Below are 19,823 nucleotides of genomic sequence, written 5' to 3'. Positions count from 1 at the left end.
CGATGACGGCAAAAAGTACGGGACTTTTCGCCTGGAATTGAATATGCCCCTGAGTGGGATGTCTGAGTGTGTATATCCATCTATCTATATATCACCACATCCCCCCCCCCCCCCATCCCATATCTCTAACCGTTTAAGTGTCATTAAGCTAAACCAACACTTGGGAATTTCCACATTTACTCAACTGTAGCGAACTATACAACTGAATAGGTATCAGACTGTTACAAAAAAATATACAGTCTACACACACACATAATATGAGGACTGATCTTGTAATTGGAGTTTAGCCATTTTAGCCACAGCCATTGCTAACAATTACATAAAATTAAGTGTATACATAGTGAAACAATAACAGAGGAATGGGTTGTACTGGAGAGCTCAGTGTCTTTGAACGTCACACTGACATTGGAGGTCACCTTCCCAACAAGTCAGTTTGTCAAATTTCTACCCTGCTGGAGCTCCCCTGGTCAAATGCAAATGCTGTTATTGTGAAGTTAAAACGTCTAGAAGCAACAAAAGCTCACAGAAGAGGACCACCAAATGCTGAAGCATATAACCCATATAAATCATTTAACCTCTGTTGCAATATCAGCAGAATTATTCAATGAGAACTTTATGGCTTAGATCTCCATAGCTTAGCGGTTGCACACAAGTCTCAGATAACCACACAAAATACCAACATCAGCTGGAGTGGAGTAAAGCACACTGCCAATATATTCAGGGCGCAATTCAATTGTTTTAGCGTGCCGAAACTCCAGTCTAAAGTGACGGGAGATCGCAGGACGCTATTCAATTGATGCCGAACTATGTGTCGATCACACCCAAAAAGAGGTAAGGTGTAGCCGCGTAAAACGGCTACACCTGACCTTAGTGCTGGGCGTGATCACGAAAAGTGCCATTTGGGCGTCCAAACATGTCACTTTTCGCGCATTTCAGTTCGCCACTCCCAGGGGATACGATCTGAAATGCCGGCGCTGGCAGCTGATTGCTCCCGACAGGAACAATTGAATAGCTCCGTTGGGTGCGAAGGGGGCCGCAATCAATTGAATTTGGGTGTCTGAAGGAGCGGAAGCACGTTTGCAGGAGTAACAAATCAGGCTTCACCTTCTGGCATTTTGATAAATTAATCTGGGTTTGGTGGAGGAGGAACAAAGGTGTGAGCCTGCTTTTCATGCTTTGGCCTGAGCCCCTTCATTCCAGAGAACATGCTATTTTACAGCATACAATAGTGTGCTTCCAACTTTGTGGAAACAATTTGGGGAATGCCCTCTTCCATTTCAGCACAACAATGTGCACAAAGCAAGGTCCATAAAGGAAATGTTTGCAGAGTTTGGTGTGAATGATCACTAGCCTGCACAGCCCTGACCTCAAAACCACTGAACACCTATGGGATGAGTTTAAACACCAACTGCAGCTAGCACCCAGCATCAGTGCCCAATCTCACTAATCCTCTTGTGACTGAACGGAGGATGTGAATCTCTGCAGCCATGTTCCCAAAACAAGTGGAAAGCCTTCCGAGAGCAATGGGTGATGTCATAGCAAAGAGGGAACAATGGTTTTTGAAGGAGATGTTCAACAAGCAACTAGGGGTGCGATGCTCAGTTGTCCACAAACTTTTAGCCATGCAGTGGAATGTTTTGAGAATGGCTTAAAATAAGTTTGATTTAACATAATGCAACACATTCCTTAAACCTATATGAACAGGAATAAACAGCATGAAAATCCATTGGTTGGAATGTCGCAACATATGACCGCTTACACATGTAATAAGGAGAATACCACAAATAAAAACAAAAATTCTGTATAATTTGACATTTTGGGGGGCGATTCCATTGCTCCTGGTTAGTGCAGCTCTAGTCTAAAGTGGCCGTGAGTGAATTCAATTGTTTGGACGGCCAGCCCCGAGGCTGCAGCTATTGCAGTTTATTGCTCACACCTTCCTGAGGTACGGGCAAAAATCTGCATAAAAATATGAGATATGGTAAGGAACTTACCCTTGATATCTCTATTTCTACGAAGTCCATAGGGTTCCACAGGATACCTTGGGGTATAGGTGATGACGTCAGGCATCGGGCACCATAGAGTTAAGTTTTCAGCCTCCTAGGATGCACTAGGGTCCCCCTCCTATACCCTGCCCCCGAGCCAAGGCTTCTCCGTTACGTACTAAGCCATAGGCCGGAGGAGGAGAGGGAAGAGAGAGAAAAAAGATCTGGACACACAAGAATCACTTTATCACCAGAGGGAGACGGAAAAACCGGTGACCAGAGTAAAGCCCATCTGCAGCACCGGTGCGACAGGGCGGGAGTCCTGTGGAACCCTATGGACTTCGTAGAAATAGAGATAACAAAGGTAAGTTCTTACCATATCTCATTTTCTACATCAGGGTCCATAGGGTATCCACAGGATACCTTGGGGATGTCTCAAAGCAGTATCCTTCAAGGGTGGGGAAGCTCCTGTGCTGAAAGGAGAATCCGCCGCCCGAAGGAAGCATCCTGAGAGGCAAAGGTGTCAAACGCGTAATACCTCACAAAGGTATGGACCGAGGACCACGTGGCAGCCTTGCAGATCTGGACTGCAGAGGCACCACGTCGAGCTGCCCACGAAGGACCCACAGACCTAGTGGAATGAGCCTTCACAGAAGGAGGAACTGGCAGGCCTTCATGAAGATAAGCTTCTGAAATGGCCATACGAATCCAACCTGCCAAAGTTTGCTTTGAAGCAGGCCAAACCTTTTTACAGAAGCCATAGAGGACAAAGAAGGCGTCAGACTTCCTAAACGAAGAAGTGCGGTCAACATAAATCCTTAAGGCCCGCACAACGTCCAAAGTGGCCTCACCCACTGAAAGATCAGGTGAGTTAAAAGCCGGCACAGCGATTTCCTCGTTGATATGGAAACGTGAAACAACTTTGGGAAGAAATTCAGGACGAGTGCGCAGCACTGCCCTGTTCCTATGAAAAATCAGGAAAGGGGGTCTACAGGAGAGACCCCCTAAGTCAGAAACACTGAGCCCAGTGGTTCAAACGGCGGTCCCTGGAGAGCCCTCAGGACCACAGCTAAATCCCAAGGCGCCACCGGTGGAACAAAAGGTGACTGAATTCGAAGAACACCTTGCATAAAGGTGCGCACATCAGGGATTGCAGCAATCCTACGATGGAACCAGACAGACAGGGCAGACACCTGCACCTTCAGAGAAGCAAGGAGAAGCCCATGGTCTAGTCCCGCCTGTAGGAAAGCCAACACTCGAGACAGACGGAAATCCCGAGAGGCATAACCTCTCGGTCGACACCACTGGAAGAACTTATGCAACACACAATGGTATATCCTTGCAGAAGATGGTTTCCGAGCTCTTAGCATAGTTTGCACTACAGAGCTGGAAAACCCCCAGGACCTTAACATGGTCCTCTCATCAGCCACGCCGTCAAAGACAGCCAACCGCAGAGGAATGTCCACGGACAGTCCCTGGAGGTCTGAGAACCAGTGCCGCCTGGGCCACGCGGGAGCCATCAACAGGAGCGTCCCTCCTTCCTGTTTGAATTTCCGGATTACCCGTGGAAGAAGGGAAAACGGAGGAAAGAGATAAGCAAACCGGAACGTCCACTGGATAGACAGAGCATCCACCAGAGATGCTTTTTCGTCTCGTTCGAGACCCGTACATCGGCAACTTGTTGTTGTGCCGTGACACCATGAGGTCCATCTCTGGAAGACCCCACCTGTCCACCAGAAGTTGAAAGATGTCCTGGTGCAAAGACCACTCCCCCAGATGAACGTCCTGGCGACTGAGAAAGTCCGCCTCCCAGTTGAAGACTCCCGGGATGAATACTGCTGATATGGCCGGGAGATTGCACTCTGCCCAGACCAAGATGCGGGACACCTCTACGAGTGCCGCCCGACTTCGGGTTCCTCCTTGCCGATTTATCTAGGCCACGGTGGTGGCGTTGTGCGACTGGACCTGCACGGGGTGACCTTGGAGAACCCGATGTGCCTGCTGGAGAGCCCTGAAAACCGCGCTGAGTTCCAAGATGTTTATTGGAAGCTCCTGTTCTGGAACAAGTGTGGACCCGTGACCGCTCCCCAGCCTCGAAGACTGGCGTCCGTTAACAGGACCCAGTACGCCACCCAAAACGGACGACCCTTTTTGAGATGGGTCGTCTGCAACCACCAGGCTAGGGACAGGCGAACCTCCGGAGTGAGCACCATCGTCTGGGACTTTAGACTCTCAGGCAGTCCATTCCATTTGGACAGGATCAATTGCTGCAGAGGTCTGGAGTGAAACTGGGCATATTCCACCATGTCGAATACTGACACCATGGAGCCCAGTAACCTCATCGCCGAGTGCAGAGACACTCGGCGACTCAGCAGACAACTGCGCACCTTCAACTGTAAGGCAGAGATCTTTTCCCCCGTCACAAAGATCCTCTGCTGACTGGAGTCCAATAAGGCTCCGAGGTGCAGAATCCTCTGAGATGGGATCAGGGTGGACTTTTGCCAGTTTATTAACCAGCCATGACATTGCAGAACTGCAATAGTCAGGTTCAAGTGGCGTAGAATGAGCTCTGGAGATCCTGCTACCAACAGAAGATCGTCTAGGTACGGCAACAAGCAGACTCCCTGCAGCCGCAGATAAGCCGCCATGACCTTGGTGAACACTCGTGGTGCTGTCGCCATGCCAAAAGGTAACGCCCGAAACTGGAAGTGATCGTTGCGGATTGCAAACCTGAGGAACTGTTGATGGCGTAAAAGAATAGGGACATGCAGGTAAGCGTCCTGTATGTCCAATGACACCATGTAATCCCCAGGTTCCAGCGCCAGAACCGTAGGGTCTCCAACCGAAAACGTGGCACCCGCAAGGACTTGTTGAGGGCCTTGAGGTTGAGAATCGGACGGTACAACCCATTGGGTTTCTGCACCAAAAATAGATTGGAATAGAAACCCTGGCCCCTCTGGGAGAATGGAACAGGCACTATAACGCCAGCCTGGAGCATAGTGTGCAAAACCTTCCGCAGTTCCACGGCTTTGTTCCGGTCTAATGGAAGGCCCATGGTGAAGAATCGGGATGGGGGCCTGTGCCGAAAGGAGAGGGCATACCCGTGAGAAACCACCTCGTGAACCCAATTGTCTGTCGTGGTTATCGACCAACACTGGGCGAACTGCAGCAGGCGGCCTCCCACTTTGGGATCCCCCAAAAGGAGGCCCAGACAGTCAGGCCGCAGGCTTGTCATCTGACTTAGGGGCCAGACATCTGGTACTCCAGGCCTGTTTCCGGGGCTTGGCCGATTTTTGGGGCCAGTCTGTCGGGGAAAAGACTGTGCTTTAGGCCTACCTTGGGCCCTGTAAGGCCGAAAGGACGACGTACCCGAACTGGAAGGGACTGCAGCAGACGGGAGACATGCAGATTTGGCTGCCGCCAGCGTGGCTACAATTTTGTCCAGATCCGGACAAAATAGGACTTCTCCATTAAAAGGCAAAGCTTCCAAGCCCTTTTTGGAATCAGCGTCCGCCTTCCAAGATCGCAACCATAAGGTGCGACGAGCAGCTACAGCTGCCGAAGAAATCTGAGAAGTTAGGGTACTGATATCCAAGGCCGCTTCATTGATGCAAGTGGCCGAATCCCGGAGATTGCCTACCAACTCGGCCTGTTCAGCCGAACAGTCGGAATCCAAAGACGCCTCCAAACTATCGGTCCAGCGCTCCATAGCTCTGGCTACCCAACATACAGCCATGGTCCAAAACATCTGGGGTCACCGCTAGCTGTGACCCCAGATGCTTACCAGCATCCCCGGATCAGTACCGGCGTTCTGGTACCGGCGGGGGTGTAGGGAAGACAGCATGGACGTCAGTACTGACTGTCCATGCTGTACTTCCAGATGGGCAGCCACAGCTGCCGCGAAGAAAACTCCAGGGGCTATCCTTAGCCCCCCTCTAAACAGGTGCTCCGACTCAGAGCCGGGCACCAACGAAACTGAGATGCCTTGGCTCGGGGGCGGGGTATAGGAGGGGGACCCTAGTGCATCCTGGGAGGCTGAAAGCTTAACTCTATGGTGCCCGATGCCTGACATCATCACCTATACCCCAAGGTATCCTGTGGATACCCTATGGACCCTGATGTAGAAAGTGGGGCTTTAGGCTGGTCGCAAGTCCTGAGCGTGCCATAACTGTAGCGTGCCCGGCACTTCGCATTCGGAGATGCCGCTTAACGTGGCTAATCCTGCGCTTTAGGGCACGAGTATGCGGCCGCCGTCATGCAAACAAGTAAATAGTTCCCGTGCAGTTTAGACTGAAGCTATGAACAACTGAATCGCCCCCTTTGAAGACTAGGTCCAAAAATGGTGGGGAACAGAAGAAAAAGCAGACTTACCAGTTTAATTGCCACATATTCATTTGTGTACAGATTTTTCCCTTGAAGAGAAGGAAAAAGACAAAATGTTAAATGTTGCCAGGACTGAGCATTGAGAAACAAGTGAGCAATATGCCTTAAAACAATGTCCACATAAAACATTGAGGTCACAACTAATGTCACAGCAAATGTCTTGCACCGAAGACATTTGCCAAGAAGTGACAACAAAAGTGCCTATTTCACACATTAGTTTAGTAAAATTAAACTATCAGACTTGCATTGCAAATAAAATTGGTACTTAATACTTAAAGCCCCTTCAGTGAATTAAAAGATTATTAATTACATTCTCGATTGAAATGGATGTATTTTAATTGCTTTTATCTTTACATTTCCTTACAGTTATTCTGAAACCTATCAAAATGTACACTTTAAAGAAGAAACCCAAAAGTAATAAGTAAAGCGAGATTTAGAATAGATGATTATTTTATAGTGAAATCTGGATAATGACCTGTAATCGCCCTACCCTTCAATGGATTTATACGCTTTCCTCCAGTAGACTACTCATCAGACAAGATAAGGTGCCAATTTCCCTCCCCAAAGAAAGCCTCAGTGTCACGACCTGACTGACAGGGCGAATGTTGGGACACAGGTAATGATACAAATATGTAAACGTTCACTAGCAGGTTAAAAGAAAATAAGCAAAAAGCAGCTGAATTTAATGGTAGCTCTAAATAAAAGTTTTCTTCCTATTAAACTGCAATAAAAAACATTTTTACTTTTAAAACAATAATTGTATTCATAGGGGTATACAATTATTTTTTGCATGCCTTTTAGCAATGGGTGATTGACAGAGCAATTTAATTGTAGCTCCGATCAGGCACAAGTGCCGCGGGTGATTAGATTTCTGCTCGCACCGCCACCCTTCTGAGGTGGCCAACAGAAATCTGAGAAATGTCCAACCTTTTGGGTGCTATAACAGGACTTTAGAAGGGGTTTAGCTGCTTTACGTGGCAAAACCCAGTACATTAGGGTGCAATAAGCGAGATAACTTGCGCCTGATCGGAGCAGCAACTGAATCTCTGTTGGACGCTCATTACTAATAGGCGCACACAAAAACTATTGAATCCCCCACCCCTCTACACTAGGGGTGGGCAATAAGCAGCTCTCCAGCTGTTGTTGAACCACAAATCCCAGCACGCATTGCAACATTTTTAGCATGGCCAAACAGCAAAACTGATAGGGCATGCTGGGATGTGTAGTTTTACAACATTTGGGGAGGACGGGGGACGACGACAACGCTTATTGCCCACCACTACTCTACACTAAACATTTAACCTAAACGTATGTAACATGTTAGGGTTTTCCTTATCCTGAAAGAGAAACTATTGTAAGCACCATTATTGCTATAGAGAAGCATGCCTGCTATTGATAATATTTTATAGACAATGTGACATGCATGTTCCTTATTAAGCACGACCACCCTGTACATCCTGCAGGCTTGTGAATGTGCTTCATGCATTAAGTGTACAGTTCAGATTGTAAGTTCTCACAAGCAGGTCCCTCTTCCCTCTTGTGCTTTTCCTTCCCTCACTTATATCATCATCTCCCCACTGCCAACAAACGGCACCTAATATTAGTCCATCCAGCTGCTGATTTGGGTCCTTATCCTGCAATGTTTTGTACTGTCACTTTTTTGTGTTTCTACTGTGATCATTTATGTACATTATAAGCTGCATTATCAGCAGACCCTTTGTGGAGCAATATAAACAATAATAGCACAGTGTGTTGTGCACGGTTTTATGAGACTCAAGATTCTTCATTCCAAGGCTCCACAGCTGCTTGCAGATAAAACCGATTCATTAAACCCTAATGCTGTGTTTGCAGAAATGCAGTTCAATTCCTAAAATATTCATAGGGATCAGGCCAATTGGGTACGATTTTGCAAAAGAGATTTTGTTACATGAAACTCACATTGTATGAATGTGCGCACCCAAGAAATGCAAAATCCAATTACAAATGACAATCCGCTGTAGTCGCGGCGATGGTACTCTACTTTTCTACAAAAAGCAACCTGGGAGAAGTGCATGAAACAGTGGGGAAACCACCCTGGACCCAAAATAGGTGACAACTAAGATAATGGAAGTTGGTACGGGTCATGGCCCCTCCTTATACAGTCACTGTTCAATAAATCGAAGAGGTCTTAATTTCCTACCACCTACCACAAATGGAACAAAATTACATATTCTTCTCAACCCCTAAAAGGAGATTATCCCTAGCAATATAGAGATCTATTATGTTGAACCATTCTTTAAGCGTGGCTAGAGAAATGGACCTACAATGTACTGGCATCACCACTTTAGCACACTACTGAGGTGTTTCAGTAGGGATTTCTTATAACTGCTAGTAGATCAGGGGGACAATTTAAAAAGCCAGAATGAGGGTCAGTACAAGTGTCCTTGCTCACAATAATAGAAGATAATATGAGATATGGTAAGAACTTACCCTTGTTATCTCTATTTCTACGAAGTCCATAGGGTTCCACAGGATACCTTGGGGTATAGGCGATGGCGGCAGACATCCAGGCACCACAGAGTTAAATTTTCAGCCTCCCAGGATGCACTGGGGTCTCTCTCCTATACCCCGCCCCCGAGCCTCAGGCTACTCCGTTTCGTAACAAGCCATAGGCCGGAGCAGAAGCAAAAAACAAAGAGAAGACAGTCTGGAACACACAAGAATCACAGTCTCAGAGGGAGACGGAAAAACCGGTGACCAGAATCACAGCCCATCTGCAGTACAGGTGCGACAGGGCGGGAGTCCTAGAGTCGTAGAAATAGAGATAACAAGGGTAAGTTCTTACCATATCTCATATTTTCTACTTCAGGATCCATAGGGTATCCACAGGATACCTTGGGGATGTACCAAAGCAGTATCCTTCAAGGGTGGGGGGGACGCTCCTGTGCTGAGAGTAGAATCCGTCGTCCAAAGGAAGCATCCTGAGAGGCGTAGGTATCACAAGTATAATACCGTACAAAAGTATGAACAGATGACCATGTGGCCGCCTTGCAAAGCTGAACAGCTGAGGCAGCACATCGAGCTGCCCACGAGGAACCCACAGACCTAGTAGAATGAGCCTTAACAGAAGATGTAACAGGAAGGCCCTCGTGAGCAAAGGCTTCAGAGATAGCCAGTCGAATCCATCCTGCCAATGTTTCTTTAGTGGCAGGTCAACCTCTTATGGAAGCCATAAAGGACAAACAAAGTCTGACTTCCAATAGACAAGGCCCGCACCACATCCAAGGTGGCCTCACCAACTGAAAGGTCCAGTGAAGTAAACGATGGTACAATAATTTCCACGTTTATATGGAAGCTAGATACCACCTTTGGAAGAAACCCAGGACGAGTGCGCAGCACAGCCCTGTTTCCAATAAAAATTAGAAATGGAGGTCTACATGAGAGAGCTCCCAATTCCGAAACCCTTCTGGCCGAAGGAATAGTCAGAAGGCATACAGTCTTAACGGTTAGCCATTTCAAATCCACTGTTCCCAGTGGTTCAAATGGCGGTCCTTGGAAGAGTCTTCAAGACCACAGCCAGAACCCATGGTGCCACAGGTGGAACAAAAGGGAAGCTGAATAAGAAGCACCCTTTGCATAAAGGTGCGGACAGCAGGAAGCATAGCAATCCTATGATGAAACCACACTGAAAGTGCAGACACCTGTACCTTCAGGGAAACTAGGCAAAGACCCTGGTCTAAACCCGCCTGTAGGAAGCCCAGAACCCTGGACAATCTGAACACCTGAGGAACATAACCTCTAGTGCGACACCACTGGAAGAAAGCCCGCCACACTCTATGGTAGATGTTGGCAGATGAAGGCTTCCAAGCTCTCAGCATGGTGTTGACCACTGAGCTGGAGAAATCTCTGGACCTCAAGAGGGCAGTCTCAATAGCCACGCCGTCAAAGACAGCCGACTCAGGTCCGGATGAAGGCAAGGACCCTGAGATAGCCGGTCCTGACATTGAGGCCACAACAGCGGAGTGTCCACTGAGAGACTCTGAAGATCCGTGTACCAGTGTCACCAATCAGCAGTAGCGCGCTGCCTTCTTGCTTGAATTTGCGTAACACTCGAGGAAGAAGGGAGAATGGAGGGAAGAGATACGCATACTGGAAGGTCCACTTGACCGCCAGAGCGTCCACTAGACAAGGCTTTGCGTCTCTTGTTCTTGACCCGAACATTGTCAGCTTGTAGTTGTGTCGTGAGGCCAAGAGATCTCTCTCTGGTTCACCCGTAACTGACACCTCCTGGTGAAGAGACCACTCTCCTGGATGCACGTCTTGGCGGCTGAGAAAGTCTGCTTCCCAGTTGAGGACTCCTGGAATGAACACTGCCGATATTGCGGTGAGGTGTTTTTCCCCCAGAGTAGGATCCGGGACACCTCTGTCAGAGCCGCCTGACTGCGTGTTCCTCCTTGACTGTTTACGTAAGCCACCGTGGTGGCGTTATCTGACTGTACCTGCAAGGGTCTTTCCTGCAGGACGTGTCTTGCTTGCTGGAGAGCATTGAAGACTGCTCCCAGTTCTAATATATTTAATGGGAGTGCTGCTTCTCTTGGAGTCCACCTCCCCTGAAAGAAGCGTGGTCCCGTCACCGCTCCCCAGCCGCGGAGACTGGCGGCCATCGTCAAAAGGACCCAGTCCGCTATCCAAAAAGGACGCCCCATGTTCAGGTGAGCAGTCTGTAGCCATCAGGCCAGAGACAGTCGTACTTCCAGAGAAAGCACCATAATTTGTGTCATTATCTGGTGGGGCAACCCATTCCATTTGGAGAGGATCAGCTTCTGCAGAGGCCTCGAGTGGAACTGGGCAAACTCTACCATGTCGAATACCGACACCATGGAACCCAAGAGCCTCACTGCCGAGTGAATGGACACCCGGCGACTGCGCAGGCAAAGGCGTACCTTTTGCTGTAACGCAGAGATCTTTTCCTCAGTTACAAAGATCCTCTGATGTTGGGCATCCAGAGCTCCTAGATGGAGCATACTCTGATGGTACCAAGGAGGACTTCTTCCAATTTATCCACCAGCCGTGAGTCTGCAATACAGACACAGTCAGGTGCAGATGGCGCTGAAGTACCTCTGGAGATTCTGCCAGCAGCAGGAGATCGTCCAGATAGGGTAACAAGCGGACTCCCTGCATCCGCAGGTGAGCTGTCATGACAGCCATAATTTTGGCGAACACATGAGGTGCTGTGGCCAGTCCGAAAGGCAGAGCCTAAAACTGGAAATGATCCTTGACCGCTGCCCACCTGAGGAGGAGTTGGTGCGCTGAGATAATGGGGATATGTAGGTGAGCATCCTGCATATCTAACGACACCATGAAATTCCCAGGCTCCATCGTTAGGATGATGGAACGCAGGGTCTCTATCCTGAACCATGGAACCCTCAAAAAAAAAAAAAAGATTATCTGAGAGATTTGAGGTTGAGTATTGGGTGGTAGGACCCACTGGGTTTCTGTACCAGAATAAGATTGGCGTAATATACCAATCCCCTCTGAGACCAAAGAACTGGCACTATGACCCCAGCCTGGAGCATAGAGTGCACTACCGTCAAATTCCCGGGCCTTGTCCTAATTCGGACAGAAGACCCATGGGGGTAAAAAAAAAAAAAAAAAACGACTGGGCGGCTTTCTGCGGAAGGAGAGGGCGTACCCCTGAGACACCACTTCTCTTACCCAAGTCGGCCTTCCACTTTGGGGTCCCCCAAAGAGAGGCCCGTCCTATCAGGCCAAAGGATTGTCGGACGTAGAAGCAGGGCGTCTGGTACTCTAGGCCTGCTTGTTTGACTTGGTAGGCTTCTTGGTGGCAGTCTCTCTGAAAAGACTGCACCCTGGACTTACCCAGGGTTCTGTAAGGCCGAAAGGAAGAAGAACACGCAGACTTTGCCGCTGCCAGGGTAGCCACAAGTTTGTCCAAATCAGGGCCAAAAAGTACTTCACCATTAAAGGGTAAACCCTCTAACCCTTTCTTGGAAACTTTCCAAGACCGCAACCACAGGGTACGTCGTGCTGCTACTGCTGCCGAGGAAATCCTGGAAGCAAGCCTGTCTATGTCCAAAGCCGCTCAGTAATGTAAGCGGCTGAGTCTCTTAGATTACCCACCAGCTCCACGTGATCAGGGACTGAGTCTGGGTCCAGAGACGCGTCCAACGGATCTGCCCAATATTCCATGGCTCTAGTCATCCAGCACATGGCCATAGCCGGTCTGGAAGCAAGGGAATACATAGACTTAAGACATATTTCCACCTTGCGATCCGTGGGATTCTTTAAGGAGACCATGGAGGGCATTGGCAACATCGCACTCTTGATGAGACGAATGTGTCGACCTGTGGCGGGGTTTCCCCATTTAGAAAGATTTTCTATGAAGACATATGCCACTGCCAGACGCTTCTGGGGCTGGAAACGCCTACCTGGCGATTTCCAAGCTTCCTCTAAATGATCCACTAATTGACCAGATAGGGGGGAATACCGCAGCATCACCTTTAATATCATTAAAAAAGGGATATTTAGATTTTGCCACAGGCAGAGCGTCATCCTCAACAACCAAGGCCGTGATCGGAAGTGTCAAATATTTCTCCGTCATCAGGAGACATATCATCCCGATGACCCTGATCAGTTTGCAGCTGCCGCTTCTGCGGCCGCCAGGATGGCTCTCCCTGCAAGCGTCCATCAGGTGTTGTACCGACGTGGACAATGACTTCACCCACGCAGGTTCTTGCATGACCTGGGGGGGCGAGACCGAGGGACTCTGAGGGATTACCAACTGTCTAGGGAACCCCTGTATAGGGGACGACGCCATAGACTGCTGTGAAACCCCCATATGGGGGAATGCAGGGGGCGTTGCTAGCGTTGCTAGCTGGCCCGCCAGGGTTGTAAGTGCCTTAGTAAACAAGCCCAGGTGCAGGGACAGTAGTTCGCTGTGCCTCGTAAGACACGTGTTGCAAACCCCTTCAGAGCTGCCATCTCCCTCCACCAATGGTGCCAGACATACTGTACACCTTGGCTGAAGGGGCAAGTCCCGGTCAGTGTCAGACATGCTGAATGACCGGAACGGTGTGTGACACGTCTCACTAACAGACTTGTATAGTGGGTTTTAGATAACACATTTTAAATACAAATAAAATTTGATCTCTCTTCAAGGTGCAACGCTGAACACCCATTTAAAGTGAAGGGAGTTCCAGGTGTGATATGCAATTGTTTTTGGGCGCCCATGTTTTAACGCACCTAAAGAGAGAGTGTCCTGGTTAGGGTGCCCAAACAGCATTTTGGGCACCCAAAACCAGGACTTATCGCACATTTCTACTGGCCACCTCAGGAGGGTGCGAGCAGAAATGCCGGCACTGCAAGCTATCAAGCCCAAATGGAGCAACAATTGAATTGCTCCATCAGGCTCACAGAGAATTCCCTCCAATGTACCAAATAGAATCACTAATTCAGAAACAAAAAAATAAAAAAGGGTACAAATGTCAAACTGTCTCCAAAAGCCACAACAGTATCCATAACAGCCCAAGTGAATATTCCCACCAGTCATGTTCCTCTTCATAAATCTTCCATTAAAAACTTTTAATGCAGAGTTGTCATATGTATATATAAAATTAAGAAAGCGATCAAATCTCCAAACATGAGACACCCAGTAGGATGGAAAAAAAGAGAGGTGGTATAGACTATTATCCATCATTAAAATATAATGGAAGCTTAATGAAGACAAAACACGTCAGTTACAAATATGCATTTTAAATATTCACTTGTTTTACATAACCTAAAAGTTTCAATTTCATAATTACATCTCGTCCCAAAGAGCCAGCACAAGAATTGTGTAATTTATAGGTTGCTTTTAATAAAATAAGAAAAAAAAAAAAATGCAAATTTGGCAGCACAGAGGGCAGTATTTGAATAAGGTCAGATGCACACACTGGTGCTTGTTTTAGGCCGGTGGTGGATTTACTTCCAGCTGCCGTCACCACCGATTGACCACCTGTTACACTGGAGAACATGAATCTCATGAATGGGGTGTTAGGACAATATTGCAAAGTATTTATTAGAGAAGGAATGCAATGCTCAGCAGTCATTGTTCATCAAGAAAACCGGAACATATGTATACAAGTCATTCAATGTGCCAGGCAGATCAATTACCTCTAATTTTAACATCATGGGCACAAAATAGGCACCCATGTGTATCAGTCCTAAATTGTGTTTGGAACTGCCTGAGCAGGGGTGATGATGTTTGAAGAGAGACCATATTCTCATAAAGAATGGAATCTAATATGAAGCAACCACGCGCCCATTAAAAGCTAATGGGGGGTATCCACTTAGCGATATACAAACGAGAGCACGATTGCGACATTGCAATCGTGCTGTCGTTTGTATAGCAAGTGATGTGCCTAGACTGAACGTTCACTCTTTCAGACCCGGCACATCCCTCATGCCCGCACATGTAGAACCTGACGAGATCGTCAGGTTGACCTGCATGTACGGGCGATGTCGGATGTTGGAAGCGACCCGCTGGCACGTGCATCACAGGTCGCTTTCGTCCAAAACATGCCCGATGCATGCGCGATTTGCAAGCGATTGTACGATAACTACATAGTTATCATGCAATCGCTTGTTTAAATCGCTAAGTGGATACCCCCCATAAGAGATCCAATGGACCACTATAGACCATTTGCCTAATAAGTGTATAATAATGGTATTCCAGTCCACAATCAAGCAGGGAGCCCTTAATATAGGGGCACAGTCGTACCCTTATATTAAGGCTGCATCTAAAAAAACGGATTTCTCCATAGAGAAATCTGAAGGGGGGCCGCAGGGTGTTTAAGGGGCTTCACCTCAAAAGCTGTAGGAAGTTTAGAGTTGAAATTTGGTAGGAACGCGTAGAACTGTCGCACGGTGCTGCATGCCAAATTTCAGGGCATAAACAAAAAATGAGTATTTGGGAGTAATCTAAAGCTCCAACTGTCACTTTTTTGTGACATTCTCAATTAGGACCACTTTTCTGCTGTATTATCTACGGGGGTTTTTTGGGAAGGCAAAATCCAGGGGAGGTGGCGAATGTAGACTTGGGCTTTGTTTCTTGACACAGGGTTTAATTTTATTCACAGAATTGCTTTTTGGAGTATGAGTGGCAGAAATTCAATAGGCTTTGTGAATTTTTAGATCATGTCTAAGCTGCCTTAATGGGACATGTGAAACCGTAAGGTTTTTTGTCTATGGAAAAAAAATACTATATATATATATATACATATATATATATATACATATATATACACATACATACATATATACATATATATATATATATATATATATATATATATATATATATATATATACACACACACACACACTACAGTTCTACAATAGTTGGAAATATGTATAAAATCATGTATATTACAGGCATATAATAATATACACTGCCTGGACTGTGTATATAGACACCTACTCCTTCACCCACGTGCACTCACGATAACTATACATACCAGTCAGACAAGAGTATTTTGACAAAGGGGTACCCAGCTTTGCAGCGCTTATACTCTATATACACAGACATTAAAATATCAGATATGCAGACATAAAACATACCAAAAAAGTTCAAACTGTGACCCAATCCAACACGAAAAAGGCTAAGTGGAAATATGACAATTTTTTTTCTCATGTGCTTTTATTTGGCCAAGTATGCCTAATGTTTAGGGGCCTTGGGTGCGCCAAGAGTGGGTTAAGGACAGACTACACAGGGTGTGATACACTGAGTACCAATTTTTTTTTTTTTTTTTTTTAACACAGAATATGCCCATCACATACTGAGCCTAAAAACAGTCCAGACATAGAACATATATAACCTAGATTGTACATCTTGTTAAACACACACATTATGGGCCGAATTCAATTCAGTGCGATGTTGAATAGCAGCGGGAGGGAGCTCCCATAGCTATTCAATTCAACGCGCTGTTAGTTCTGTCACATACATATATTAACTAAAATTGGAAAATAATTATTTAAACTGCAGTTAAATTAAGTCAGTAGGCAACAGAGAGCTCCATTGTTGTGTAATTATTTCAGTGAGCCCTAGCAGTCAGAAATACCACTATTGTCTTGGGAAAGGTTGAAAACTTCTGGATCAATTCCACAAATCGGTTTACACATGCAAACTGTAACTGGAGGACGACTCTTCAGGAGTAAAGGTTAGTGCATACAGAACATCCAGAAAATCTAGACTTTAACCTAAAAAAAAAAAACCAAAAAGTAGCTATTACCAATAATACATTTGTATGAACATTCAATGCGGAGGCATTTCTCTGCCGATTCAGTCAGAACGGAACGATAAATCGTTCAAATTGTCAAGTGTGTACGCCATAAGCGCCCTTCGCAGCGGCGTCCGACGCATCTTCCAACCCGAAAATCGCGCAGTGTGTACGCTCTACCAGCTGACCAGGTGATATGTTAACGATCTAACCATCAAACGATGCAAGATATATATTGTTCAGTCGTTTGGAAGATTGCAGTGTATACACAGTATCGTTTGTCAGGGAGTTCAAAGAAAATCTGGATGACCATTGCATCATTTGCTCAAAGCAGACTAAATCTAGGTACCCACTAAACGATGTGTGTCCCCAGCGATATCGTCAGCTGTGGGACCCGGCGGGGGTGCCGGCATCGGTAAGTGCATACACACGATGCCGGCAACGACGAACAATGGCGGGGCATCGTTAACGATATCCCCAGATTGAGCTGCATGTACAGACGACACAGATATCGTCCAGTGTGTATGGTGCTTAACAGTCCAGATTTTTAGGATATCCATGGTTGAGCACAGATGGTTAAATCAAAATAACTGCGGTACTAATTAGGGGCCTGATTCAGACCCACTCGCGAGCGGCTGTCCGCTCGCAAGTGGGTCGATATTGTGCACTGCGCATGCGCACGACGACGGGAGCTCCGTCGTGCGCATGCGCCAGACGCGACGAGCGAAGGACTTTCCTTCGCTCGTTGTGTCTGATCAAAGGGGGAGTGCTGTCGATGTTGATTGACAGCACGCCCCCTTTGGTGGGCGTGCCGGGGGCGTGCCTCCCTGACGGGGGCGTGCCTCCCTGACGGGGGCGTTCCCAAGGGAACGCCTACCGTCAGAAGCCGGCCCACTGACATCACTAGTGATGTCAGTGGGAGTGATTTTGGCTCTGATAGAGCCAAAATCACTCCGGGCCTTGCGGTTGAAAACCTCAACCGCAGGCTCCGGCTCGCAGTGGCGATGGTCGCGATGGTCAAGACCATCGCAGCCATCAAACTGCACGCTCGTATAGGCTGTGGGTGGTGACCCACAGCTATACGAGCGTCCAGGAGGACGCTCCATAATTATGGAGGGCGGCCCTCATTCAGAGCATGCGCTCTGCTCAGAGCGTACGGCTCTGAATGAGGGCCTAAGTCACCGGTGCTCAGGTATATGTAGCCTTAAAACCAGGACTGTTAGTGTGCCTTGAGGACTAAGGTTGGGATAACCTGGTGTAATGTGTACCCAGCTTAAATGTAAACCAAACAGTAGGACATAAAAATGTGACAAGCAACGGTTAAACAAATCCTTGCTAAAATTATATTTTCATCTGGTGAAGCCTATTGATATTTTTGCCTGAATCTGTAAAATTATCACCATCCGAAATTGAAATTGCAACCCGCCTTCCACCAGTCTAAATGGTATCACTAGACAAGAGACTAGGTTTTCATTACTGGGCAAAAACCTCAGAAGACTGTAGCAATTAGGCCTTGTTTTAGCCAAGTGTGGACAATTTAGTATGCTTCTTGCTGTTCTATTTCAGGTGGTCTGGTGGAGAGGTTGCTGTAGTCTGGAGTGAGTGGAATGGTGTTTCTATACGCGTCACCCACCTCCTGCAGCAAAACTGTGTGATTCATGATGTATTGGGGGTCTTAATGATTCAATTCACCATGAATCATATCATATCATTACACCCCAGTCCTGACCACTTCGCTAGAACAATGGACAAGATACAGTAGGGTGAGCCATTCCCGGAAAACTGGAAGTCTCTAGACATTTCAGTAGCGTAGGCAGGTATGCTGCAGTGTGATTACCACATCTGAGCACATTTACGAGATTAACAAGTTAAATAGACTGTGCATGCAGCTTTTATTCTGAGGTTATTAAGCAAAAGCTGTTGCCATGGGACTCAAAGTTCTCTATGACAGCTACAATTTTCCGGCAGTTTTCTAGGGGAAAACTCACTATGAATGTACCCATGGGCATTGCCCAATATAAACAAGACTTCAGAAAATGTAGATAAAATCTTTGAGTGGAGCCAAGACTACTGGACTTTATGGCCAAATTGGACTTTGATGTAGAATATTAAATCAGCTAGGAAGGTCTCAGTTGTGAAGATCTGTGCTCCGTGCAATCTGCTATCACCTATGGCTTTAATCTAGAGGTCAACAAAAGGCATTCCTACTGTACATGGCAGGCCCCTCAGAATGACAGAAAACCAAGGGCAGGTTTCTCTATGCCTGTTGTGCAAAAACTAGTGTCAATGAAAATATGTAAAACACTGTTTACAAAAAGATAAGATTTAAAGGAAACAAATTAAAATATGAAAAGAAAAAAAACACACAAAACAGTTTGAAATTGACCACAGCAGTTTATTGTGTTACAAGCTTTATTCAAGCATATAAAATGCTCTCACATGATGGATTTTCCAGGAGACAAGATATCTGAACAGTAAAAACATGAAACTTAAGGAAAAATGAAAAATAAATCTCAGTCTAAATGAAAAATGATGGACCCCTGCTTACAGTATAAACCGTATGCTCCAAAATATGTGCTACTGTAATATACAGCAGACTTCTAGTCATATTACTGGTACGCCTAGTCACATTACTGTTAAAGCCTAGTCACATTACTGTTAAAGCCTAGTAACATTACTGTTAAAGCCTAGTAACATTACTGTTAAAGCCTAGTCACATTACTGTTAAAGCCTAGTCACATTACTGTTAAAGCCTAGTCACATTACTGTTAAGCAAGGTTACAGTAATATTGTACCAGTATCAGTTTTGAGGGGTAAAAAGCAAGTAAAAGATGGTGTACAATCAGGAAATTGTGGTATCCAGTCCACTTCCATATTGTGTACGTCAGAATGTCGACAAGGTCATTAGGTCAACAATCAATATGGAGACATGCATTTAGGTTGACATGGTGTTTTGTTGACTTATGGTTAGGGGTTGGGCAAAAATAACCAAAGAAAAAAAAAAAAAAAAGACATTTTGGTATCGATATGTTAAATGTCAACATTCTAAGCGTGTTGACATTTTAACCAGATCAACCTTAATAGATATGTACATACTGAATGTTGACCTAATGACCATGACGACATTCTGGCTGTCGAAATGAAAATGTGCCCATTGAAATACATTAGGAAATGATAGAACAATGAAAGGGAGAGGGGA

The 19,823-nt window shown here is 46.4% G+C and overlaps 1 protein-coding gene across 6 annotated transcripts in view; it reads right to left on the bottom strand.

Moving 5' to 3' along the window:
- Nucleotides 1–19,823, bottom strand: part of CSNK1G3 (casein kinase 1 gamma 3) — a 165,227-nt gene that overhangs the window by 98,143 nt on the left and 47,261 nt on the right. For 5 of the 6 annotated variants that reach the window (XM_088475094.1, XM_088475098.1, XM_088475093.1 and 2 more), the window contains one exon: nucleotides 6,357–6,397. The exons of the other annotated variant lie outside the window; for it this stretch is intronic. In XM_088475094.1, coding sequence (XP_088331220.1) covers nucleotides 6,357–6,397 — 41 coding nt within the window. The remainder of the gene's footprint in view (nucleotides 1–6,356; nucleotides 6,398–19,823) is intronic. 6 annotated transcript variants of the gene reach the window in all.

Source organism: Taudactylus pleione, unplaced genomic scaffold, assembly GCF_031769625.1.
Source record: "Taudactylus pleione unplaced genomic scaffold, aTauple2 ptg000162l, whole genome shotgun sequence".
Taxonomy (NCBI): Eukaryota; Metazoa; Chordata; class Amphibia; order Anura; family Myobatrachidae; genus Taudactylus; species Taudactylus pleione.
The sequence above is the reverse complement of the archived record's forward strand: the minus strand, read 5'-3'. Positions and strand labels throughout refer to the sequence as shown.